Source organism: Megalobrama amblycephala, linkage group LG3 (assembly GCF_018812025.1).
Source record: "Megalobrama amblycephala isolate DHTTF-2021 linkage group LG3, ASM1881202v1, whole genome shotgun sequence".
Lineage (NCBI taxonomy): Eukaryota > Metazoa > Chordata > Actinopteri > Cypriniformes > Xenocyprididae > Megalobrama > Megalobrama amblycephala.
In genome coordinates, this window is record NC_063046.1 from 61,197,453 (window position 1) to 61,219,605 (window position 22,153).

Here is a 22,153-nt window from a genome sequence, read left to right on the forward strand (position 1 = left end):
CCATCCCTACAGTAAAGCATGGTGGTGGAAGCATCATGCTGTGGGGATGTTTTTCAGCAGCAGGAACTGGGATAGGTCAGGATCGAGTCAGGATCGAAAGATGAATGCAGCAATGTACAGAGACATCCTTGATGAAAACCTGCTCCAGAGCACTCTGGACCTCAGATTGGGGTGAAGGTTCATCTCCAGGACAACAACCCTAAGCGCACAGCCAAGATAACAAAGGGTTGGCTATGAGACAACTCTGTGAATGTCCTTGAGTGGCCCAGCCAGAGCCCAGACTTGAAGCTGATTGAACATCTCTGGAGAGATCTGAAAAAGGCTGTGCACCGACGCTCCCCATCCAACCTGATGGAGCTTGAGAGGTCCTGCAAAGAAGAATGGGAGAAACTGCCCAAAAGTGTGCCAATCTTGCAGCATCATATTCAAAAAGACATGAGGCTATAATTGGTGCCAAAGGAGCTTCAACAAAGTATTGAGCAAAGGCTGCACTGGCTGTTGCTGCACTGGCTTGGCAGATGCAAGACCCAAACCACAGGGTGCAGACACCTGGTTCCAAGCTGATGGTTGCAAATGACTGCTGTGGCCAATAAGGTGTGATTTCACATGTGCTTCAGACACGGACGCATGCTGAAAGTGTTCCCATAGCGTCAATTGAGTTCCCCTGAAAGGCAACTACCAAAGTACTCAATAAATGTCTCAAATCAACTTATTCTTCAAGGTAGAGTAGGCAACCATCAGCACCATCACCTCACACCATCAGCTCACACAGACATCATACATGTCATGAAACAGAAACACAAGATCCAATTGCAAGTGAACAATCTTTATTTAAACCACTGCCACGAGACAATAGCAGAAGAACTGTAGCAGGTGCAGTACAATCCAACGGTGCAGTCTCTAGTTCAGGCAGGGAAAAAACCAGTCCAAACAATCCAGAAGCGAACAGTTCCCAGGCATAGAGACGCAGGAACTAGGAGGACTGCACAGAGAACAAGGACAGGACATGAACAACGATCTGACAACACTCCATAGAAACGCCAGCCAGATAAAGGCAGTGCAGATGAGGTACACCTGTGACCGCTAGATTGACTCGTCAGGTGCGCTGTAACTAGGCAACGCTGACAATACAACAGCACACACACACACACACACAATGAGCATACAGACCCATGAACCATGACAATACATCATTAGCGCTGTTCCAAAAAGCTATGCAGAGTTGTAAATAGACAGTCCCCGAGCACCACAAACAAACAGCATTTTACAGTTTCTCCTGAATCAAAACAATGAGCTTATGCTGCAATCACCATGTGTCATAACTGTAATATAAAGATGGCATCCTGTGATGTTCTGTTTGCGCCCTCAGACTCTGATTTATGCGTTTCTATGTCAACACTATCAAAACCGAAATTAATCTGCAGCAGTCAGGTGGTACAAGTAAGAGCTCTATAAGTTGTTTACATTAATTATTATTGTAATGTTATGTGCATTGAGACATGAGGTATTGGCATCTCATGGCACTTTGCAGACTCTGCTGTATGCGTTTCATGTGTTTTGTAGGAGGCGTGGCTTTGGAAATGCTCTGAAGGGAGGGTGAGATCTCATGCTTTCAAAGCTAGTTTGCTATTGCTAATCTCTCCGAAATTGCCTACCCTACCTTTAACATGTTTCAAATTAGGTTTTTGTATGCGGATTTGCGGAGGAGTCTTCATGTACACCTGGCTTTGAGTCGGAGTTGCTGATTTTTAAAGTGCACAAAGATATCCTTTACCAAGGAAAAGGTCTGGGAAGAGGTAGGCTGTGTTCTCTTTAAATAAAACCTTGAAGCAACTGAATGTTTGGAGTTTTTGTTTAAATATTTTAAGTATTTTTCTAAATAATCCCTTGCACAATGCAATCAGATATCTACATATACCAGTTTGTATAAAACTGGTTTAAATGGTTAGTTCACCCCAAAAAACAGAGAAAGTACTCATCCTCATGTCAGTATTTTTTTTTTTTTTTTTTTGACCCGGTAAACGGTACTACAGAAATTCTGGTATTATGTTTTTAAAATTAAGTATCAATTTGGAAACCCTGATTCCCTGACTAATCACGAAGTTGAAGTACTGGTACTTTTGACAAGAGACCATCGTCACACCTGGAGGGTGTTTTCACAGCATCAGCTACTGACACAGTGTCTTGTTCCACACTCAGGGAACCAGGTTTACATATGTGACAGTATGATTTATTGTGCCAATTGAATCTCTTTTCTGACAGTAATTTTTAATACATGCGATGGAAGAACAGGAACGCTCTTTCAGTCCTCTGACGAGTGGTTTGATGTGGACACGGATGGGACTGTAACACTGAAGAGAGAAGTGGATCTTCGTGAAGGTCACAAGGTGTTTTCTGTGCACGCTTGGGACTCCAGTGGCAAGAAGCACACAGTGTCTGTCAGAGTCGAGCGTGTCCACCATCATGAGGACCATCACATGGACACGGTCATGAACATCTCCTCTCCACAGGTACAAACAAGTTCATACAAGAAACTGCTGTCAGTACAGTACAAGACTGACCTCTGTTGGGCATTTCAGTTTTTATGTGTGCTACTTTACTATGAACATATTCAGTGATCAGTTTCTGTACTTTTAGGACTAATTATTGGAGGCATGTGTTAAATTCATGAAATTTCCAATCCCTACTGGTGAATGTAATTTGTCTCAGCCCTCTCTGATCATTCTCAAACACAAAATGAATCTGATGATGTTTAATTTATGCAGAGCTAAAGCTTAAAACCTAAGATATCTAACTTTTACACTGTTATATTCTACTCTATCTATTAGAAGTAAAGGAATAATGTACAGCCAGCCAGAAAGCGAAGAGGTCCTGAATCCCCCCAAATTGGTTTATTAAACAGGGACCAAAACATTTTACCCTCTGCATATATAATTACTGTTGCAGACTTATTTTAATACAGTCAGTAGCTGTTGTAAACTTCTGTGTTGATAGATAGATAGATAGATAGATAGATAGATAGATAGATAGATAGATAGATAGATAGATAGACTGTGTGCTGTAATTAATTGTAAACAAAAATATTTTGTTGCTCATTGCCTTTTACTAACATTTTCAGATGGATTCTCACTCTGATTATCTGGTTCTGATGTTTCCAAAGTCTTCGACGGGTCTGAAGAGAGCAAAGAGAGGTTTGGTTATTCCTCCAATCAATGTACCTGAGAATAGCAGAGGTCCTTTCCCAATAAAGCTGGTCCAGGTGAGTGAAAGTCATGAAGGGAATGTTAAAAATGAGATGGATGAGAAAGAGGTTTATCTGTTATTAGGGGTGTGACGAGACGGGTATCTCACGAGACGAGACGAGACTCGAGATTGAGTTCACGAGACGAGACGAGACAAGATTTTTACACACTATTTTTAAGAAATCCTCAATGGCGAAATACATGACTAGAAAAAACATTCTGCAGGTGTATTTGAAATGTTTTAACTAATCATCTCGTAATGAATGTCATTTCAGTTCTACTTTCTTAGTATGAATTATCATATGCAGTAAAAGACAACAATACTCAAGTACTGTAAAAGGTTTTGCCACAAACTCAACTGACTGACTTCTCTTCTGTATGATTTCAGTCTCTTCAGACCTTACTGTACATGATTTATGAGCTTCTACAACCTTTGACCTCCTAACTGAACTCCTTTCCACAAACTGATCATAGAAATGAAAACAGTATAAATAAAAATGTTAACACTTTACAATAAGGTCTCATTTATTAACATTAATGTATTAACCAACATCAACTAATAATGAGCAATATCTTTGCTACAGTATTTATTAATCTTTGTTTATGTTAGTTAATAAAAATAGTCATTCATTTTTAGTTCATGATAGTTCACAGTGCATTAACTAATGTTAACAAATGAAACGTACTCGGTTACTAACGTAACCTCGGTTCCCTGAGATATGGAACGAGTACTGCGTATGGGGGAAAAGTCTCCCTTTTTCCCCGCCACTGAAGCCTTTTCAATAACGCAGTGTAACTGCACCGTCATTGGTTCACTCATAGACAAGTTGTTGAACCAATGGCGGCGCGGCTCAGCTGCGCGGCCTATGAGAAGAGAGCGCGCACATTCCCGCCAAAAGGGGCGGGGTAATGTGCTATATAAGCGGGCGAGTCGCCATAGGCCATCAGGCCATATCGACTGAAGCGACGACCTAAGCCGCAGCCTCGTGGCACGGCAAGTAACGCAGTACTCGTTCCATATCTCAGGGAACCGAGGTTACGTTAGTAACCGAGTACGTTCCCTTTCGATATTTCACTCGTACTGCGTATGGGGGAACGAATTCAACCGCGCCGTGCCACGGCTGGGGAACGACTAAACTTGAGCAGGCACCAGAAGGGGCCGAGGACAAGTGAAGGCCGAAGCCATCGTACCCTGTTACACTACGGAGGAGAGAACTCCTGAGTTCGTGGTGTGCAAAAAGCGGAATATTAAGGGACCGCAATTTTACACTGAAAGGACCCGAGCATGCAAGGTTGGAACGTCCAACTGGTAGAATCTGACGAAAGTGGACGGCGAGGACCAGCCGGCCGCCTCACAGATGTCTTTGATAGAGATTCCACAGGACCAGGCCCAAGAAGAAGCCATGCCTCGAGTGGAATGGGCTCTAACTCCAATGGGGCATGTAGCGCCTGCAGAGGAGTAAGAAAGGGCTATGGCGTCAACGATTCATCGTGATAGACGCTGTTTCGAGACCGGAGACCCTTTGGTGCGGCCACCAAAACAAACGAATAGCTGATCAGATTGGCGGAAGGGCTGTGATCGCTCGATGTAGATGCGCAAAGCCCTAACGGGGCATAGTGATTCTAGCCCTGGCTCGTCCAATGAACGGGGGAGCGCAGCGAGTGAGATCACTTGTGCTCTAAACGGCGTAGAGAGCACCTTGGGAACGTAGCCAACCCTTGGTTTGAGCACGACCGTGGAGTCGTTAGGCCCAAATTCAAGGCATGCAGGGCTCACAGAGAGTGCCTGCAGATCGCCAACGCGTTTAACCGATGCTAAAGCAAGTAGCAGAGCGGTCTTAAACGTTAAGGGCTTGAGGCCTGCTAGACTTAATGGCTCAAAAGGAGGACCTTTAAGAGCCCTGAGGACCAAAGAGAGGTCCCAGGGGGGAACGGTGAGGGGACGAGGAGGATGCAATCGCCTAGAACCCCTCAGAAACTTAATAATCAAGTCGTTCCGCCCTACAGATTGTCCAGCAATGGGCGAGTGAAACGCCGCAATGGCTGCTACGTAAACCTTGAGCGTGGAAGGGGCTCGACCCGAGTCCAGTCGCTCTTGGAGGAAGGTTAGTATGGAAGATACTCCGCATTTCTTCGGGTCTATGCTGCGTGTAGAGCACCAGCCAGCAAAGACTGACCACTTCTGGGCGTAGAGGCGTCTCGTGGACGGAGCTCTTGCCTGTGAAATGGTATCTAGCACATTCCTGGGGAGGTTAGACGGCTCCCGTCGAGGATCCACAGATGTAGAGCCCAAAGCTCTGGCTGTGGGTGCCAGATTGTTCTGTTCGCCTGAGAGAGGAGATCCCGTCTGAGGGGAATTGGCCATGGGGCTTTTGTGGAAAGCCGAAACAGCTCCGAGGTCCAAATCTGGCTCCTCCAGAGTGGGGCCACCAACAGAACTTTGTGTCTGTCCTCTCTGATCCGTCTGACGACCTGAGGGATCAGGGCGATCGGAGGAAAGGCGTAAAGAAGGGTATTGGGCCAGATGTGGGCCAATGCGTCGTCCTTCTTGGAGAAATAAGTTGGGCAATGAGAGTTGTCTTCTGAGGCAAAGAGGTCCACCTCTGCTTTCCCGAAGAACTCCCATATGGTTTGAACAGTCTGGGGGTGGAGCATCCACCCGTCCGAGGGGATGTTGTTCCGAGACAGCATGTCTGCTCCCAGATTGCTTTTCCCAGGTATATGAGTCGCTTTGAGTGAGCGAACACTTGGGGAAGCCCATTCCAGAAGGCGTTTCGCCAGGGCGCATAAGCGGCTGGACGAAAGACCCCCCTGACGATTTATATATGAGACCACTGTCATACTGTCCGATTGGACTAGGACGTGGCGATCCGTCAGACGAGAATGGAAGGCTTGGAAGGCTCATATCACTGCCAACAATTCGAGGCAGTTGATGTGAAGGTGGCTTTCCTCGTGTGTCCACGAGCCGAAAGCCGGGCTGCCTTCGCACAGGGCACCCCAACCTGAGTTGGATGCATCTGTCGAGAGAACCGTCCTTCGTGTTACTGCCTGTAGGGGTACTCCTAGAGTGAACCAAGTAGGGTTCATCCATGGTTTCAGGGCCATCAAACAGGCCTGATTGACCTTGAGGCGAAGGCGCCCGTGACGGCAAGCATAAGGAGGGACCCGGGTTTTCAGCCAGAACTGCAGGGGCCGCATGCGAAGCAGGCCGAGCTGGAGCACTGGGGAGGCAGAAGCCATGAGCCCTAGCAACCTCTGGAAGAGCTTCAGAGGGAGGTAGGCCTTGTTCTTGACGGAAGCCGCGAGCTGCTGAATAGCCAGAGCGCGCTCTGGTGAGACTACGGCCATCATGCGGACCGAGTCGAATACTGCACCCAGGAACGAAATTCGTTGAGTGGGGAGTAGTGAGCTCTTGGCTAGGTTGACCCTGAGACCCAGGCACTGTAAGTGGCTGAGGAGCACGGATCTGTGGTGTTCTAGTTCCAAACGCGAGCTGGCCAGGATGAGCCAGTCGTCGAGGTAATTCAAAACTCGTATTCCCATCTGTCTCAGAGGGGAAAGAGCCGCATTCATGCACATCGTGAAAGTGTGGGGGGCCAGGGAGAGCCCGAAGGGAAGGACCGTGTACTGATAAGCCACACCCTCGAATGCGAATCTCAAGAATCGCCTGTGATGGGGGGCTATCTGGATGTGAAAGTAAGCGTCTTTCAGATCCAGCGAGCAAAACCAATCCTCGTGGCAAATCTGCGCGAGGATTTGTTTCAGCGTCAGGACTTTGAACTTTCGCTTCATAAGGGAAAGGTTCAACAACCTGAGATCCAAAATGGGTCTGAGACCGCCGTCTTTCTTGGGTACCAGAAAGTAGCGGCTGTAAAAGCCCGACTCGCTCTCTGGAAAAGGGACTGTTTCTATAGCCTCTTTTCTGATGAGAGTTACGACCTCGGCTCGGAGGACGTGAACGTTGTCCGCTTGTACCACGGTCTGGATGACCCCTCCAAATCGCGGAGGTCTTCTGGTGAACTGGAGCGAGTAACCCTGGATTACGACTTTTAGAATCCATCTTGACACCCCGGGGATGGCTTTCCAAGCCTCGGCCCGTGTGGCAAGAGGGAGGATTACGTCGGGTGACGGCCCGAGAGAGGGCGGGCCGGACACCGGGAGTGATGGAAGAGGAAATTTGCTCTTTTGTGAAATGTTTAAAAATAGGGTCGCCGTTAAAACGGCGGTTAGGGAGGGCGCAATACTTGTGGGCCCTGTGACAGCAGGCTGTGTTATTCCCGCGCCCGGAGATAAACGAGGCGGAGGGGAATTTGCACGAAGGAGCTTCTGGGGTGGTCCGGCCGCGGCGGGACATGCCCCAGTCCTCTTCCTTAACAGATCAGGATGACTTTGGAGTCGCCGGGTCCAGCGCAATCCTGGGCCGGGGTCCCTGGCGTCTCGGGAAGGGTGGGCGCTTAGAAGGGCGCGAGCGCTGGCGGTGCTCCTTGGGCGGCGCTGCTTGGGAAGCGGAGTGAGCGGGCTTCGTCTGCTGAGCCGGCGCAGGCCTGGGGCGGCTAGAAGCAGACGCAGAGCTCGAGCGCTTGGGTAGGAAGTGTCTCATGGCCTGAGACGACTTCTGTGCAGCCGTGAAGCGCTCCGTGAAACCCTCCACTGCCGGCCCAAAGAGTCCTGACGGGGAGACGGGAGCATCCAAGAAGGCCGTCTTGTCCTGATCCTTTATCTCCGTCAGGTTCAGCCACAGGTGGCGCTCCAGCACAACGAGGCTGGCCATGGATCTGCCAATGGCCTGGGCCGTGGCTTTCGTGGCCCGCAGGGCTAAATCTGTGGCGCTGCGGAGGTCCCGAAAAGCAGGCGCATCAGTGCCGGACTCGTCCAATGAGCGGAGGAGTTTGGCCTGGAATACTTGGAAGATGGCCATGGAGTGTAGTGCTGAAGCGGCTTGGCCCGCTGAGGCGTAGGCCCTTCCTGCCAGGGCGGAGGTCGTCCTGCAGGGCTTGGACAGGAGGGCTCTCTTCGTCTTCCATCCCACAGCCGCGGGAGGACAGAGGTGAGCGGCCACTGCTTCATCCAAGGGCGGCAGATGCTCGTAGCCCTTTTCTTCCGAGCCGTCCACAGAGGTGAGGGCTGAGCGGTGTGAAGTATGCAGGCGGGCAGAGTAAGGGGCACGCCACGACTTCGTTAGCTCCTCGTGGACTTCTGGGAAGAAGGGAGCGGAGCGCTGGCGAGGGGCCTGATGACGTCCTGGGAGGAACCACTCATCCAGGCGGCTCCTAGATGGCTCCTCTGGGGGGCCCAATCGAGGTCGAGGTCTTCGACGGCCTTGGACAGGACACAGAAGAGCTCGGCGTCCATGCCCGTACCGTGGTCGATGGGCTCCAAGGAAGGCAGGGGGGCGGGGTCGTCCGACTCGCCAACCCAGGCTTCAGGCTCAGAGGCTGCCATGGACACAGAGTCGAAGAGGGGCTCTTCATCGGATCCGCCAAATGAGACGAGGTCGCTCGCATCTGCTGAGGGACGCTGGTCAGGGCGGGAGAACAAGACGGGGGATTGCTCTCTGCTGGGAGAGGGCGAGGCACGCGGGTGCTGAGCCGACGTGGGCTCGCCCATCTCCATGCACTGAACCGTTCTGCCCCGCGGTCTCTTCCTCGCAGGAGAGGGGGACGGGAGGGCGCGAGCGGCGGGGTCTTCCTGTTTGAAGAAGGCGGCCCGAGAGCGCAGAGACGCGAGACTCATGGACTCGCAGTGCGAGCATGAGCCGCCAACGAGCGCATTATCCGCGTGAGACTTGCCCAGGCATCCGATGCACTCGTTGTGTCCGTCTTCTTCGTGCAGAGGGGCTCTGCACATACCACAAGAGTGGTGTGGCATTTAGAAATGCCGTGCGCGTGAAAACGGCGATTGGGAGGCTCTAACGGCGAGGGCCGGTGCTCAAAGCGGTGAAAACCGCTGGAAAAATGCTCGAAAGCGGTTACTGTAACTGCGGGGAGGACGCAGAGAGGGCGCGCCGGATGGCGGCAGGAGACCCGCTGAGAAGCGGCCGGTCGCAGGAAGCGGGAGGCGGCGGCTCGTCGACAGCGCGAAGGCAGTAGTCGGCGAGGGCGCGGGCGCTGCAAGGATCCGGCGAGTCGGCTGGGTCCGCTGCAGGGCCTTTTCAACGGCGGCGAAGCGTCTTCTCAGGCGGCGAGCTTCTTTCCCGGCGAGCAGGCTTCGGCGAGGATCAGCGAAGAGAAGTTCAGTCGTCGCTGAAGGAGAAAGGACTGATGGCCTATGGCGACTCGCCCGCTTATATAGCACATTACCCCGCCCCTTTTGGCGGGAATGTGCGCGCGCTCTCTTCTCATAGGCCGCGCAGCTGAGCCGTGCCGCCATTGGTTCAACAACTTGTCTATGAGTGAACCAATGACGGTGCAGTTACACTGCGTTATTGAAAAGGCTTCAGTGGCGGGGAAAAAGGGAGACTTTTCCCCCATACGCAGTACGAGTGAAATATCGAAAGGGAACCTTATTGTTTGTGCTTAATAAGATTAAGAGAAACTGTTATTTGTTTTTATGGTAACACTTTACAATAAGTGCAACCATAATCGCACTCTCTCAATATTCAAAAGTGCAAATAAGACCAATTTTTTCTTTGATACAGAGCTAAGAGATGGTTACAACTACACTGCCCAGCCTAAAATAGCTTTCATATTGAGAGATATCTGTATTCATCAGGGAGCCGCTTTCAAAATGCGGGTATTGAAATCGCGTTTGAATGTGCGCGCGTTTACTTTCACTTTTAGCGATCGCGCGTAACTCTGTAAATATGGAGCGGCGGCAACCGTTATCCAACTGAATTAAATGTTTTTTATTTAAATACAAAGCAAAACGACAGTGGAGGCGTAATGTAAACGTAGAGGTGGCATATTCTTTCCCAATCATCCTAACACTCTGTCATGGCAACAACATCACGAGACTACTTTTCGCCTTGACGAGAAATCTCGTCACATATTAGTCTCGCGAGATCTCGTGCCACGAGATCTCGTCACACCCCTATCTGTTATTGATTCACTTATCACTTTCTGTACTTAGATAAAGTCAGACTCTTTTTCTGGAGTTCAGATGGCATACAGTATCACAGGTGAAGGAGCAGATCTGGACCCTAAGGGGACTTTCACTGTAGACAAAAATTCAGGATATCTGTTTGTGACTCGACCACTCGACAGAGAAAAAAAAGCTTCATACAGAGTAAGATGATTTTTAGTCTAACTTTTAAAATCAATAGTTAGTTCTCAGTGTATTTCAGTGTTGGATTGTTCATTCTTAATTCTTTTACAGTTTTCTTTCCATGTGTTTGCAGAGATCTTACTTTTTTTTCTTTTTTTTAAATAATATTTATACTAAAAATTAAGTCAGTTTTCTCTGACTAAATTTACATATTGATATCTCAAAGCTAACAGACATGAACAAAAAGAAACTACTCTAATTTTGATTTGATTGTGTTTTCAAACCACCTCAGATATTTGTCTCTTAACATGCCTGTAATTCTTCTCCTGTCTTTAGATTATAGTTCATGCTACTGGAGTTGGTGTGAATGTAGCAGAAAAGCCAATGGAAATTATTGTAAATGTTCTGGACCAAAATGATAATTATCCTGTTTTTACACAAAATCCATTCAATGGAAATGTTCCTGAAGCTGCTGAAATAGGTAGGTATATGGTGCAGTTTCTTAGTGAAATTGTTTTTAGCAGTTTTTTCCCCAAATGCCTCTTCTATGGTGACCGGGAGGGGACATGTTCGGTTCACTGAGTTTTGCCGTGGCCACGACATATAAACTCGTAGGAACATGATAATATAGCTGCATTCACGTCACCTCGTATTTACCGGAATCTTGAAATGACAACACGTGACGTTATATTTGGAGCTGTTCACGTCCTTTTGGTCCTTGGACTGGGAATTATGCGTTTCCATGGCACCACTATCAACGCCTAATAAATCAAAGGTCAGGTGGTACAGCGGCCACGTGGTACATCTGGGAGCTTTCAGAAAACTGTAACTACAGGAATTACGAGGGCGCGTGAACGCACCTCATGTCGTGGCCTCGAAATCATATGGTGAGCGAACAATATATTTTTCTCGTGGCCACGAGTTACAAGTGTAAACAACCTGTGCTACCATAGCAACCTGGAATTAAGAATGATAAAATAAGGGCGGAATTAAGAAATTATTATTATTATTATTATTTGAATGCTGCGCAATGTAATGAGCTATAAATAGCCTATTGCGCGCGATGTTGCCACTATAGCATTCAAATGAAGTTTGTTATTATCAATTTGATAACAAACTTCATTTAATGATAAAAGAATATGTAAGAACATTAAATAATAAAGGCCTAGAAGAAAACATTTATCCATCCCATCTCACAGCCTTTTAATCTGATTGTGTCTTTATAATAATAATAATAATAACTATTATTATTATTATTAATCTGCCTATTAAACCAAATAAAATGAATAAAATGTTGAACAAAATTAAGTTTTTGTCTAGGCTATATCAGTGAATGAATTTTTTTTTTTTTTTTAGCTTAAATCTTTTAACATATAGGCAAGGCAATTTTATTTGTATAGCTCATTTCATACTGGTAATTCAAACTGCTTTACATAAAGAATAATAATAAAAATAGAACATAAGGAATAGAAATAACAGTAAAAACAGAATTTTGCTATCTGGAGGGATGAGCTAGGAAGTCTTAGGGAATTTTTTTTTGTTATTGTTGTTGTTGTCCATCAGAGTGGATCTAAACGGATCTTCCTCACACGACAGGACTGCTACCTGTTAAGGCACTTCAAACTGATAAACAAAGTTTCAATCTCCCCTTTTGCCAAGACACCTCAAACTGCGCCACACAGCCCTAATCCCCCTTCCGGAGATATCTTGTCTATGCAACGCAGTTTAAATTTCCCCCTTTGGAAAGTGTCCTGACTGTAATCCAGAGATATCTTAACCATGCACCACAGCTCAAATTTCCCCATGATTTGTCCCCCAAATTTTAACCTAATCACTTTCTTCCTAATTCTCCCAGCTCTTTCAACCAGACAGCAATATTTAAAATGCATTAAAAGTCAGAATAACAAGATGATACATAAAATATATAAAATACATTAAAAATGAAATAAAAACAGGAAAAGGAATTAAAAGAATAAAAAGATAATACGTATAAAGTAAGATGCAAACAGTTCGCACATAGCACAGTGCTCAATCAGAAAATGCATAGATAAAAAGATGTGTTTTGAGTCTTGATTTGAATGTGGCTACTGTTGGAGCACACCTGATCTCTTCTGGAAGCTGGTTCCAGCTGCGGCTGGCGTAACAGCTAAAAGCAGACTCTCCTTGCTTTGAGTGAACCCTTGGTATTTCTAACTGATGTGATGCTATTGATCTGTTAGGTTTATATTCTATGAGCATATCTGCAATGTATTGAGGTCCTAGACAATTGAGTGATTTATAAACAAGTAACAGTACTTTAAAATCAATTCTAAATGCAACTGGAAGCCAGGGCAAGGACCTGAGGACTGGTGTGATGTGTTCATGTTCTCTGGTTCTGCTCAGAATCCTGGCAGCAGCGTTCTGTACGAGCTGCAGTTGTCTTATGGTCTTTTTGGGATAATTATAACCAGTTAATAATAATAAATTATTCGAATTTCATTCAAATGCTGTCATGGGCACAAGGGACTACAAATGATAACAGATGCTCATTTATCCTATTCTTACAGCTACAGTCAATATAGTCATAAAGTCACATTTTATTGGCATGATCTGGCATTTAAAGTATTTACAAAAATATAGATAACATAATATAGGCCTACAGAAAGGATAAACGAAATGAAGGGGGGAAAAGCAAATAGGGCTACATAACAATGAATAAAAAAATGTAACCAATAATGATAGCCTAATAATAATAATAATAATAAAATATATAAAAATATTTAATAAAAAATTAACAATCAGTGAATGGATTTAAAAGACTGTGGATGTGATAAAAATATACACGGCATATTCTAATATTTATTGATAAACTTCATTTGAATGCTGCTGTAGGCATCGCACACAACACAATAGGCAACATGTAAATATAATCATTTCTTAATTTCGTGCTTTTTCTTAATTACAAATAAATATTATTATAATTTTATCCATTTCTGATTGTTCCAGGTTGCTATGTTAGCGCAGGTTGTTTACACATTTAACTTGTGGCCATGAGAAATAGATGTCGTTCCCTCAATATAATGAAGTCGTGGCCACGAGAAAAATATATTGTTCCCTCAACATATTATCTCGAGGCCATGACTTTACATCGCTACAAAACTAAGTGAACCGAACATGTCCCCTCCCGGTCACCGTACTCTTCAGTTTGTACCACCTAATCAGTCTTTATTCTTCTCTCACTGAAGGTCATGAGTTTATGACAGTCACAGCCACTGATGCAGATGATCCAGATACTGACAATGCTGTGATCAGATACTCAATTGTCAAGCAAGAACCAGAATCACCAAATCCAAACATGTTTCAAATCAACTCTGTTACTGGAGGAATTTATGTGAATTCTTTAGGTTTGGACAAAGAGGTGAGAAATCTGATGAATGGATCTCACAGTGATGAAGAATGATTTAATGTAAATAAACTCACCAGAAAACATCTTCCCTTTCAGAAATGGTCCAAATACACTTTGACAGTTGCCGTTGCTGACATGGAAGGAATGGGTTATTCAACCACTGGCACAGCTGTTATTACTGTGACTGACAGCAATGATAACGCACCTCAGTTTGACCAAACCTCGGTAATGTTTATTTATATTTTAAAAATGTTATAATAGTGTTTTAACTTTAATACTTATATGCACCATACATCTCTTTGTTTTAGCACACTGTATCTGTCCCAGAGAATAAAGTAGGAGCTGAAGTGGCCAAACTTACAGTTACTGATGGAGATGAAGAGGGATCTCCTGCCTGGTCAACCAAATATCGCATTATTAGTGGAGACAAGGGTGGGTTTTTCAGTGTCAGTACTGGACCCAGCCAGCTAGAGGGCGTCATCACCACTGTAAAGGTACTGTGTGTTGCTCATGTGTTTGCACAGGCGATTGGTTGTGATGATTTAACTTTAGTAAAAGACACTTTCTTTTCCATTCAGCCTCTGGACTTTGAGAAGAACAAGCAATACATTCTGTCTGTGATTGTTGAGAACGATGATCCGTTTATCGGTTCTTTGGCCACTTCCACTGCCACAGTCACGGTGAATGTAGAAGATGTGAATGATCCTCCAGAGTTTGATCCAAAGGAGAAGATTATTTACAAATCTGAAGATTCACCGGTCGATAGTGAATTGGTTACTTATACAGCCATTGATCCAGACATTGGAAAACCACAGAAGATAATGTAAGAAACGTTGCAAATTATTTTCCCCTCCCAGACAATCAAACCACCAACATTTCATTATTCCACTTGAGAATTCTGACTGATTTCTCTAGAGATTTCCAGATCTTGTAGAATAATAAAAATCCCATTAGACTTGCAGTGATGGACATTTTTTAATGAATTCAACGTTTGTTTGTTTGTTTTGTCAAACACTAGCCCTAGTAACCACTGAGAGTCATCCTAGCAACTGTCTAGCAGCTACAGGTCAAGGCCTTTATCCCTTTCAATGTCAAATCTCTTCTACTCAGAATTCAAATTACAGCATGCCTGTATATCCTTTGAACTTAAAATGGTTTTAAACATACAGGCAAGACTTTATCCAGCATTAAGTTGTTCTTGCTGAACATTTCTAGTTTTAACTTGTTTGTTTTGGTTCCTCACAGGTATAAAATTGGCAATGATCCTGATGGCTGGCTGAGTATAAATCAATACACTGGATCGATTAAAGTCAGGAAACCTATGGATAGAGAATCTTCCAGGGTCAAAGATGGCAAATACAGCGCTATCATTTTGGCTGTGGATTATGGTAATTTGTTTTTCTTTTTTAAGAGATTGCATGCTTGCATAGCCTTTTTCTAATGTCTGTGCTTGTGTTCAGATAATCCTCCAGCAACTGGTACTGGAACGCTGATAATTGAATTGTCGGATGTAAATGACAACGCTCCTGTCATTAATGAAAGGACTATGAAGATTTGCAATCGTGGTTCAGCCCCAGTGCTTCTCTCTATAACGGACAAAGATGGACCTCCTTTTGCTGGTCCCTTTACTGTTGAGACTCAAGGAGAAACCAGTAAAAATTGGTCCACCATGATGAATGACACATGTGAGCAATTACTAATGTTTTAAACAAAAAAGATTAATCTTATTTTCTCATACATTACACTGAAATATCTGGCTGGCTTGGTTTACATGTCTAACTATTATAATGTGCCCATTTTAGCAACCGGTGTCTTTCTGAAACCGAAGTTTGCATTGAAGGAGGGTGAATACAATGTTGTCCTGAGAGTTTTTGATCAGGAGAGGCTGTCTCAGGGTAGCACCATTCGAGTAACTGTGTGTGACTGTGAAGACGTCTCTTGCTCAGCAGGCAATCCTGCTATCAATATTGCTAACATCGCTCATATTGTTTTTGTCTTTTATTTTATTATTTTATAATTATTTTAATTTCTTTTCTATGTAAAGCACTTTGAATTACCATCGTGTATGAAATGTGCTACATAAATAAACTTGCCTTGCCTTTTACATACATCTTTATAAATCATTTATTCATAATTGTTCTTTTTTTTTTTTTTTTTTACATTTGATGAACATTATTTTACATTTATCATATCTACATTATCTTAATATTGCTGTAATCATTATTATCTAAAGGATATTGTACAGCCTAATTGTTTATATAGTTTTTTTAATTATTATTATTGTTGTTGTTTTTGTACTGTTTTCAGAATTGGTTTGTCACATTTTAAACATTCTTAGTTCTAATCTCACAACAGATCATCAAGAAATGTACTAAATATTTTTAGAATGTGATTTTGAATCTTGTGATAAAACAATGCAACTTTTTCACTCTTTTAATGTTTAATCTTTATTTACCTTTTTTATAAAGCAATTGCCTTTCATAATGTTATGAACATTAAACTTTCTAATTTGCATCTGTTGTTGTTCACTTGAATACATTTGACTCAGTCCAGATGATCATTTAATCAGTGAATCATTTAGTACATCTATACTAAATATATAGGTTTTATAGAACTGATTTGCAAATTCCAAAACAGATAACCAGATTCTGTGATGGGTAGGTTTAGGGATGGGGTAGAGAATGTACAGTTTGTACAGTATAAAAACCATTACGCCTATGGAGAGTCCTTACTAAGATAGCAAAACAAACCTGTGTGTGTGTGTGTGTGTGTGTGTGTGTGTGTGTGCAGAGAGAGAGAGAGAGAGAGAGAGAGAGAATGTGTGTGTGTGTGTGTGTGTGTGTGTGTGTGTATGTGTGTGTGTGTGTGTGTGTTTTGAGTGTAATCCACACTTTCACACTTTCAAAATGAACTTTCACTGTTGTTAGTTTCACTCAAACCACCCTTGTTCACATTACTTAAAAAACTCATGTAACTACATGAACGTAATTTAACTGCGTTGTTTATACTAAAATTGAGTATTGTCAGCTTTACTTAGTAAGTGTTTGTTCAATCAACTTAACATTGCTGTGTGAAACGCACACATTATTGTTGACATAACTAACTGTGCAGTGGATCCGTAGTTCCCAGCATGCTTTGCAAGGGACTGCATTAGGAGAGTAAATTTAGGGATTAAAGTGTTATTTTATGTGTTTTTCAGTAAAGGGAAAGATGTTGTTAGTTTATGTTAGTGTTTAATGTTCAGTTATGTTGGAGTAGTAATGTTTTTGAATTTTGTGGTTACCATCATGCAGAAGAGTGTCGCCTGTGTTTAGGCTGTGCACACTCATATAGGCATGTTTATAGGATGAAATTCCTGCTCTCAATTCAATTGAGTTTGTTCAATTAGTTATTTTTGGAGTGCATTTTGGGGTGAGGGGCTGCATTCTGATATGTTGTATCCTTTTTATTTAAATGATTGTTCAAAAAAAAAAAAAAAAGTTAACCTTACGTTGTCACAGACACGTCAGGTTCCACCTCACTCCCTTACCCACGCACTCAATCACCAGCATACTGATCACCGCCACCTGTGACTAATCAGCACCAGTATAAAGCCACCACACTCACACACACTCACTGTCCGGTCTCGTTTGCACTACTTCACATGTATGCTTACCTTAAGGACTCCAAACGCCATACTTACCTGCTCCAGTTGTCTCCTCCATCTCCTTCGTCTCCCGTTCTCCTTGTGTGCTTACCTGCCTGTGTGTGTGAGTGTCTCCGCCAGCTTCAACCATCTCATCTCTTCACCTGCATCTGCAAGACAAAATCAGGACAGTATTATATTCCCTTCATCTCTCAAGAACTCTTTATCTGCTTACCATAACCCAGTGCTCTGCTTAATGTAAATAAACTCACCTGGATTGTTTATACCTCTGCCTCCGTGTCTCTATTGTAACAGAAGACCGGACCCTAACTACTTCACAGCATGAGCACCAACGACCCGTTTCAAGAGCTCGTGGACGCACTGCGCCGAGCACTCACACCACAACCATCGTCACCATCACCCTCCAACGCTGCAACTTCCGCACCCTCCATCACCGCTCCTTCACCATCATTCACCGCCAGTCCTATGGCCAAACCGGCGCCCTACTCAGGATCGGCGGAGGAATGCAGCGGATTCCTTCTCCAATGCGAACTGGTCCTGGAGATGCAGCCGCACCTCTACACCACCGACACGGCTAAAATAGCGTTCATTATTTCGCAACTGCAAGGTAAGGCCCTGCAATGGGCAGATTCCCTGTGGACCCAGAAAGGCCCTGTTGTCCAGTCATATTCGGCGTTCGTCTCTCACTTCCGTGAGGTCTTCGGGAAACCTCTGACGGATTCTTCCACTGGTGAGAAACTCTATAATCTAAAGCAAAGAAATCTCTCTGTCAATGAATATGCCTTGCAGTTCCGAACGCTAGCCGCCACCAGCGGATGGAATGAACAAGCCCTCATCACCACTTTCCGTCAGGGATTGGAACCCAACGTGCGGCTGCATCTCGCTGCATACAAGGACTCAATGGGACTCGAACGCTTCATCCAACTCGCTATCCGCGTGGGTTCTCGTATGCAGTCGTGTCTCCTCGAGCACCAGGGCCAGTCATCTACCACCAACCTCCTCCGCCGGTCAGAACCCGTCAGCTCCCCAGAACCAGCCACCGAGCCCATGCAAATTGACCATTCTCGCCTCACTTCAATGAAAGACAGAGAAGGCTGACCCTGAACTTATGCCTATATTGTGGATCTCCGGGGCATGTCATCTCCACATGCCCAACCCGTCCTCCTCGGCCCGTGGTGAGTGCTATTTTCCCCTCCATTCAGAAAATGAAACCACTCACGACTATTGTAATTCTTACTGCTGCAAATACCTCTGTTCCAGTGGTGGCGCTCCTCGACTCAGGGTCAGCAGGAAATTTCATCTCAGGCGCCCTCTGTCGACAACTCAAGCTCAAGATCTCCCCGTCTCCGGTTAACTATCAAATCCACTCCATCACGGGCAAACCCCTGAGGCGTAGAAACATCCGTCATTGTGTGGGACCACTTCAACTCTGCGTGGGCATTCTTCACTCTGAAAAGATACATCTGCTGGTTCTGGAGGAGTCCACCGCTGACGTGGTTCTGGGGCGCCCGTGGCTTGAACAACACAATCCCACCATCTCCTGGCGCACGGGCGAAGTCCTGAAGTGGGGCGACCACTGCTTTCCAGATTGCTTCCCGGCGCTTCCTGTTCCGAAGTCTCCACTCTCCAAGTCTCTCTCCATCAACGCCACCTCTATCGAAAGCCCTGTAGAGAAGCGCTCCGTGGATGTTCCCCCGGACTACGCCCCCTTCAGTGACGTTTTCTGCCCGCAACGCGCCTCCAAGCTTCCTCCACACCGGCCATGGGACTGTGCCATCGATCTGCTACCGGGTGAACCAGTGCCCAGGGGACGTATTTACCCCCTGTCAATACCGGAGGAGAAGGCCATGGAGGAATACATCAAAGAGGCCCTCAACCAAGGTTACATCCGCCCGTCTACTTCCCCTGCTGCTTCAAGCTTCTTTTTTGTGGCGAAGAAGGACGGAGGCTTGAGGCCCTGCATTGATTACCGTGCTCTCAACAAAATCACAGTCAAATTCCGCTACCCGCTTCCCCTCGTCCCAGCTGCCCTGGAACATCTCCGTGGTGCCACTGTGTTCACCAAGCTGGACCTCCGCAGCGCGTACAACCTCATCCGGATACGCGAGGGGGACGAGTGGAAGACCGCCTTTGTCACGCCCACCGGACACTACGAGTATCTCGTCATGCCGTATGGCCTGGTCAACGCCCCCTCCGTATTCCAGGATTTCATACACGAGGTGCTCCGGGAGTTTCTTCACAAGTTCGTTTTGGTGTATATTGACGACATCCTCATCTACTCCCGGAGCTTGGCCGAACATCGCCACCACGTTGCGGAGGTCCTCCAACGCTTACGGCAATTCCAACTCTTCCTCAAAGCTGAAAAGTGCTCCTTTCACCAGCTCTCCGTCCAATTCCTGGGGTACATGATAGATCACAGTGGTATCCGGATGGACGAGGGGAAGGTCTCCGCCATCCAGTCCTGGCCCACTCCATCCACAATTAAAGAACTCCAACGCTTCCTAGGTTTCTCCAACTTCTACCGCCGTTTTATCAAGAACTACAGTACTATCGTCAGTCCACTCACCAACCTACTCCGTAATCAGCCCAAGTCTCTGTCCTGGTCCCTACAAGCCACCAACGCCTTCGAGACCCTCAAAAGAGCCTTCACCACCGCTCCCCTCCTCGTCCACCCTATCCCGGATCTTCCATTCATCGTGGAAGTGGACGCCTCCACCACCGGAGTGGGAGCGGTCCTATCGCAGCAGCAGGGGACACCAAGTAGACTCCATCCATCGCCTTCTTCTCCCGCAAGCTCAACCCGGCGGAGGTCAATTACGACATCGGTGACCGCGAACTCCTGGCCGTCAAGCTTGCCCTCGAGGAGTGGAGGCATTGGTTGGAGGGGGCTGCTCACCCATTCCAAGTTCTCACTGATCATAAGAACCTTGAATATCTGAAGGCTGCCAAAAGACTCAACCCTCGCCAAGCTCGCTGGGCCATGTTTTTCTCAAGGTTCAATTTCTCCATCTCTTACCGTCCTGGTTCAAAGAACACTAAAGCTGACGCCCTTTCTCGCCTCCATTCCCCTGAGGAAAAGCCCGAAGATCCAGAAACTATCCTGCCGGAGTCCATCTTCGTGAACCCCATCCAGTGGTCCGAAGAAACCATTCCCTCCTCCAATGCCTCCACACGCACTCCGCCGGGTTGCCCCCAAGGCTTGCAATACGTCACACGGGCATGTCGCACTCCACTCCTGCACAATACCCACTCTTCACTTGGCACTGGTCACCCGGGGGTCAATGAGACCCTCTCGTTGCTCAAACAACGCTTCTGGTGGCCCAACATGGCCAACGATGTCAGAAGGTACGTGCAGGGCTGCAGGGAGTGCGCCATCTCCAAGAGCCCTCGCCATCTTCCCACCGGCAAGCTCCTACCTCTGCCCGTTCCTGAGAGACCCTGGTCACACCTGGGAGTGGACTTCGTCACAGATCTCCCTGAGTCTGACGGTCACACGTGCATCCTGGTGGTGGTAGACCGCTTCTCAAAGTCCTGCCGCCTGATGCCCCTGGAGGGTCTACCTACCGCCATGGTCACTGCTGAGTTGATGTTTAATCATGTTTTTCGTCATTATGGAATACCTGAAGATATAGTCTCCGACAGAGGACCACAGTTCGTCTCCCACGTCTGGAAAGCCTTCTTCTCCCTCCTGGGTGTGACCGTCAGCCTGTCATCTGGATACCATCCTTAGTTGAACGGGCAGACGGAACGCAAGATCCAGGAGATTGGCCGCTTCCTGCATACCTTCTGTCACGGCCACCAGAACTCCTGGAACCAGTACCTGGGTTGGGCCGAGTACGCACAGAACTCCCTCCGCCAAGCCACAACTGGACTGACACCCTTCCAGTGCGTACTCGGCTACCAACCCCCGCTGTTCCCCTGGGATGGGGAACCTTCCAACGTCCCCGCAGTCGACTACTGGTTCCGGGAGAGCGAGAGGGTTTGGGACTCAGCTCATCACCAACTGCAGAGAGCCCTGCGCAGACGCAAGACGACAGCCGACCTTCGGCGCTCCGAAGCTCCTGTCTACCAACCGGGGCAGAAGGTCTGGCTGTCCACCAGGGACATCAGGATGCGTCTGCCCTGCAAGAAGCTGAGTCCCCGCTTCATTGGCCCGTTCACCATCATCCGGCAGATCAACCCCGTCACCTACCGTCTCCAACTCCCAGCACAGTACAGTAGAATCCATCCTACATTCCACGTATCACTGCTTAAGCCTCACCACCCTTCTGTTGTTCCCTCCACAGAACCTGACGTGCCAGCCGCCGAGCCCCCCCTTCCACTCATCCTGGAGGACGGCACAGCTTACGTGGTTCATGAAATCCTGGATTCCCGGCGCCGTGGTGGTCAGCTAGAGTACCTCGTCGACTGGGAAGGCTATGGCCCCGAAGAACGCTCATGGGTTCCCAAGAATGATATCCTTGATCCTATCCTGTTACAGACCTTCCACGCCAATCACCCAGACAGACCTGCCCCACGCCCTAGAGGAAGACCACCACGACGTCGGGGTCCGCGGCCCTCAGGAGCGGGCCGTGGGAGGGGGGGTACTGTCACAGACACGTCAGGTTCCACCTCACTCCCTTACCCACGCACTCAATCACCAGCATACTGATCACCGCCACCTGTGACTAATCAGCA

At 46.6% G+C, this 22,153-nt stretch overlaps 1 protein-coding gene across 1 annotated transcript in view; it reads left to right on the top strand.

Moving 5' to 3' along the window:
* Positions 1 to 22,153, top strand: part of LOC125265855 (protocadherin-16-like) — a 204,641-nt gene that overhangs the window by 31,543 nt on the left and 150,945 nt on the right. The window contains exon 3 of the mRNA XM_048186393.1: positions 2,263 to 2,510. Within this exon, the coding sequence (XP_048042350.1) occupies positions 2,263 to 2,510 (248 nt within the window). The remainder of the gene's footprint in view (positions 1 to 2,262; positions 2,511 to 22,153) is intronic.